At 37.7% G+C, this 5,469-nt stretch overlaps 1 protein-coding gene across 1 annotated transcript in view; it reads right to left on the minus strand.

Moving 5' to 3' along the window:
- The window catches only part of HFM1 (HFM1, ATP-dependent DNA helicase homolog (S. cerevisiae)), a 180,285-nt gene that overhangs the window by 140,790 nt on the left and 34,026 nt on the right, over positions 1 to 5,469 (minus strand). The window contains 1 exon segment of the mRNA XM_006898967.1: positions 176 to 246. Coding sequence (XP_006899029.1) covers positions 176 to 246 — 71 coding nt within the window.

The following is a 5,469-nucleotide window of genomic DNA, read 5'->3' on the forward strand; positions in this document are numbered from 1 at the left end:
TTATATATCTATATAAATAAGAATAATAATTTACTATCATGTTTTGTGTGTGTTTTGGGGATTTTTTTCAAAAGGACATGAGGGATATGAAGATGAATGCAGTCTAGTCTCTAATTAAGAGCACATTCTACTGAGAAGAGGCAGGTTAATTCAATAATTACAATAAAATACTTACATCATCAAATGCCTTGGTTTGTATATAGTTGAAATACGGGAACTCTTTGAAAATACTTCTAAATTTTGCCGCTTAGAATAACATTTAGGAGTCAAATGTTTCAGAATTTTAAAAACTAGTTACTTTTCACTTGAAAGTTAAGTTGACTTAATAATGACTTTGACAATATTTAATGATGAGGCTTTAACATATGACATTTGTCATCTTAATCAAGACAGTTAACAGAAATTATTCTAGTATTCAGTTACATTCTATAGTCTCAGAATTTGTCAAATCCCTATAGGAAAACAAAGGTTATTCAACAGTCAACCTGAAAGTTAGGTACAATAAAAGATATGTAAGCATAAGTTAGATATTTCAGAAGAGATTAGAGTATAACAAAACCAAACTTCCAACTTATCTTTTCCAGAGTAATACTTCTTATTTACAGTGATAAGCAATTTGATTTCTATCTCTAAGTGTTCTAAATTTCATTTAACTACTTATGTTGTATATTTTTAAGAGAGGTTATTCCTTGGAGAAGGGTATCATTCTTGGAAAGGTGGAGAACAGGCAAAAGAGAAGACGACCCTTAATAAGATGGATAAACACAATGATTGCAGAAAAGCCCCAAGTACGTTAGAGATTATAAAGATGGCATAGTATAGAACATGGCTCAAATCTACTGTTCATAGGATAGCTATGAGTTGTATTTGACTCAATACACCTAGCAACAACAATGATTAATAATCTTGACCATTTCTTCATATGTTTGCTGATCATCTGATGTCTTCTTTGGTGAAATGTCTATTCATAGCTTCAGCCGATTTTGTAATTGTACTTTCTTCTTGTTGGGGCACTGAGTTTTCTGTAAATTTAAGAGATGAGTCCTTGTTGGATATGTCATTGCCAAATAATTTTTCCCAGCCCATAAGTTCTCTTTTGGGGAAATTTTTTGATACACAGAGGATTTAGTGTTTAGGAGATCTTAATTTTCTAGTTTACATTATGCAAAGACACAACCCTGTCTGCTGAAACTGAGGATGACATGAAGCGCTTGCTGCAGAAGGTTAAGGATGGCAGCCTTCAATATGTATTGAAGCTCAACATTAAAAAAACAGAGATTCTCACCAATGGGCTGATTGGCAGCATCATAATAGACAATGAAGATTGCTTGGGTCCACAATCCACATTCTTGGTACCAGCAGCCAGGAAATTAAAAGACAAATTGCATTAGGAAAGACTGCTGTCAGAGATCTCTACAAAATACTAAAGAACAACAATGTCAGTCTGGAAACTAAGGTGCACCTGATTCAGGCCATAGTCTTTACAATTACTTGCTATGAATCAGAAAGTTGAATAATAAGTAGGGGTGATAGAAGGAGAATTGATGCTTTTGAGTTGTGATGCTGGAGAAAAGTATTGAATACAACTTGGACAGCTAGAACAAACAAGTTCATCCTGGACAGGGTGAAACCAGGCTGCTCCTTGAAGGCAAGGATTCTGAAGCTTTGTCTGACCTACTTTGGACATGTTGCAAGGAGGGAAAAGTCCTTGGAGAGAGACATCATGCTTGAGAAAGTGGAGGGACAGAGAAAGAAATGAAAACCCTTGAGATGGATTGATTCAATGACTGGGGTACTAGGGTAAGTGTGTCAGAGACAATAAGATTGGCACAGGATAGAGCAGGGTATAGGGTTGTTGTACATAGGGTCATTAGGAGTTGCAAGAGAGTCAATAGCACATGACAACAACAACAGTTTTATAGTTTATCCTCTACTGTTTAGTTTTTTCCAGAGATTTCTGGTGGTCAAAAGAATAGGCTCCAGGCTTCCTCCATTATTTCCTTTCCTTGGAGGATGGTGCAATCCTTCTCTAAGATGTTATCTGTTTGAATAAATCTGTCTTTGCTTTTTACCTTGAAAAAGAATAGGGTTCCTAAATTGGTCCATTTTCCCACCTTTATGTTGTTGCTGTGGTTATGTTCTGTCAATTCACCTGAGTCTCATGGCAACCCTCTGAAACATATCCTGAGCCAATCTCACTGACTCTGACACAACTACTCCCATTGCCCCTCTTACTCTATCAATCAATCTCGTTCTGGATCTTCCTCTTTTGCATTGTCCCTCCACCCTTCCAAACATGCTGTTCTTCTCCAAGGACCGGTCCCTTCTAGTCACATGCCCGAAGTATGTGAGAAGGAGCTTCAAAATCCTAGCCCCCGTGGAGAAACTTGGTTTCACCCTCTCCAAGACAAACCTATTTGTTTTTTTGGTGGTCCATGGTATGTTCATGACTCTTCTCTAGCACCATTCTTCTGTCATCCTTAGTCATTGTCAGCTCTCTGCTGTACAGCAAGTAATTGTTAAGACCATGGCCTGGATCAGGCACACCTTGGTCTCTAGAATGGCACTGTTGCTTCTCAGTATTCTAGACAGGTCCCTGACAGCATATTTTCCCAGTACAATTCATTTTATTGATATCCTGACTGCTGCTGCCAAGAGTGCTTACTGTGTACCTGAGAAAGCTGTAATTGTTAAAAATGTCAATCTATTCTCCAACTATCATGGTGCTGCCAATTGGTCCAATGGTGAGAATTTTTGTCTTCCTGATGTTGATCTTCAATTCATATTCAAGACTGTAGTCTTTGACCTTCTACAGCAAGTGCTTCAGGTCCTTCTCAGCAAGCAAGGTTGTGTCATCTGCAAAAAGTGGGTTGTTGGTGAGTCTTCCTCCAATCCTAAGGCCACATTCCTCCTCGATAGGGTCCAGCCTCCCAAATGATCTTTTCATATAGATTGAAAAGGTATGGCAACAAGACGCATCCCTGATGCATTCCTTTACTCATTTTGAATCATGCAGTGTTGCCTTGCTTTGTTCTGAGGACTGCTTCTTGGGTTACAGATAGGTTTTGCATGAGCATAAACAAGTGTTCTGGGAATCCTATTCTCCTAAAGGTTAGCCACAATTTGTTGTGAGCTACACAGTCAAATGCCATTACACAGTCAATGAAGCACAGATAGATATTACTCTGGTAGTTTTTGCTTTAGGTATTATGATTAGGTCCTGATCCATTTCACATTATGTTTCTGTATATGCTGTATGGACCAGGTTTCAGTTTTATGCAAACAGATAACCAGTTTTGCCAACATTTTTTTAAAGTGACATTTCCCCCATTAAATGGATTCCATCTTTGTGTCATGTAATTTAATCACTTTCCATAATGTAGTCAACCATACAGTTGGCAGTTTCGTTGGGGATGTGGTCTTTCTCCAGAATATAATTGGATGTTCTGGTAGAGTATTGTGTCTCTCTCGACTCTGCACTCTTCTTACCATTGGACTGTGGATTCAGGATATAAACATGAAAATATCTACAGCCTGCCAACTGACATGCAGAATTTTGATTCATTAGTCCCTAAAATATTATGAGGTAACATAGATTTAGGGTTTGTCAGCCATCACAATTACATGAGCCATTTCCTTGAAGTAAATACCTTTCTATGTATTTGTATGTACATGTCTTATTTTTCTGTTTAGAGATCCTATATAAGGCAGAGATTAATAACAAAACCTAACTTATAGAAAAACTATGTATACTGCTTTATTAGGGAGCTCTGGTGGCTTAGTGGTAAGAAACTGTGTTGTAATCCCAGAGGCACACACTTCCACCAGCTGCTCCACAGGAGAAGGGCTGGCAGTCTCCTCTTGTGTGATTAACTGCCTCTGAAAACCTGTTGGAAGGTCAGCTATGAGTCTGTTCCCAATCAATGGTATACAAAAACAACAGTGCTTGATTTAGTACCATTATAAAATATTGTCAATTTTGACTCATTACCAATTCCATTTGACAACACAGAAGTAGTCCATGGGATGTCCTAGGCTGTAATCTTTACAAGAGAAAAGCCGCTGCTACAGTTTGAACCCTGTTTGTATGGGGTCAAACTGTCAAACTTTCAGTTAGAAGCTGACCTTCATTGTGCTCCTGGGGCTCCTTCACTCAGAGATATTTTTAAATAATTGTCAGCTGGAATTCTAACTACTAAAATATTTTCTTGAAATGTCATAAAAATCTTTCCAATGATTTTGTTGAGTACCATTGAGTCAGAACCAATACAAAGCCGACCCTTCAGTAGGTTTCCAGAGTCAGTAAATTGCACAGGAGAAGACTGACCATCTTTCTTCTATGGAGCAACTGGTGGACTAAAACTGTGTCACTGAGATTGTAGTGCAGCTTCTTACCACTATACCAGATTTCATCAAATACATAATCATATTCATCATTCTGAAGACAAAAGCTTGAATAATTCTGGGTTTATTTTCTTTTTTTCACCCTGTACATTTAATAACAGCAAATCCTATTTGGTCTACTTTCTAAATACATAGATCCAGAATCCACTTATATTACTCTGGTACACTCATCCCTCACCTGGGTTAGATTACTACAATATCTTAATTCACTTGTGCCCATCCATGTCTCTTTTAATCTAGAGAATTTGACCATGATACGTCTTGATGTTTTTTCCTATTTTGATCTAGGCTATTTGGTGTTCACTGAGCTGCCTGGATGTGAATTTCTCCATTCTTCATCATACCGAAGAAATTTTCTTCTAGCACCTCTTCCATAATTTTCTCAGTGATTTGTCTGTCCCTCTCATGTTCTGGACATTCAAATCATACATATGTTATTCCTTTTGATGTCATCCCACATGATTGTAATATTTTCTTCGTATCTTTTTGTCTCATCTCTGATTTTTCTTCTATTATGTTTCTACTGACACTCCTGTCTTCCAGCTCACCAACTCTCTGTTTCATCTCTTCTGTTCTACTTTTTGTTCCTTCAGCATGTTGAACATTTCTGCCATTTTGGTTTTAATATTATTGATTGCATTTTCATATATTTCTGCTATTTCCAGTACTATGTTGGTTGTGCCCTCTCTGTCTTGTGATGATCTAAGTTCTTTAAGTCTTCATCTATAGTTTCAATTCGTTCTTCCATCTTTTGCATTTTCTTCTACAATTGTTCAAGTTGATCTTCCCTGATATATTTCTTCTGGTTCCCTGTCTCTGGAGGATTCACTTTCTTTTTTTCTTTTTTTTAGTACTTTTCTAGCGTTTTTAATGGTTTCCATTGTTTTTCCCCCCCACCATTTGCACCTTCTTCTGTAGCTGTGTTCAAGTCACTCCGTTGTTGTTGTTGTTGTTATGTGCTATCGAGTCGCTTGCGACTCATAGCAACCCTATGTACAACAGCCCTAAACTCTGCTCTGTCCTGTGCCAATCACACTGTCTCTGACACTCCCATCCCAATTATCC

This window comes from Elephantulus edwardii, unplaced genomic scaffold (genome assembly GCF_000299155.1).
Source record: "Elephantulus edwardii isolate Elephantulus edwardi_28Jun2011 unplaced genomic scaffold, EleEdw1.0 scaffold00242, whole genome shotgun sequence".
Classification (NCBI taxonomy): Eukaryota; Metazoa; Chordata; class Mammalia; order Macroscelidea; family Macroscelididae; genus Elephantulus; species Elephantulus edwardii.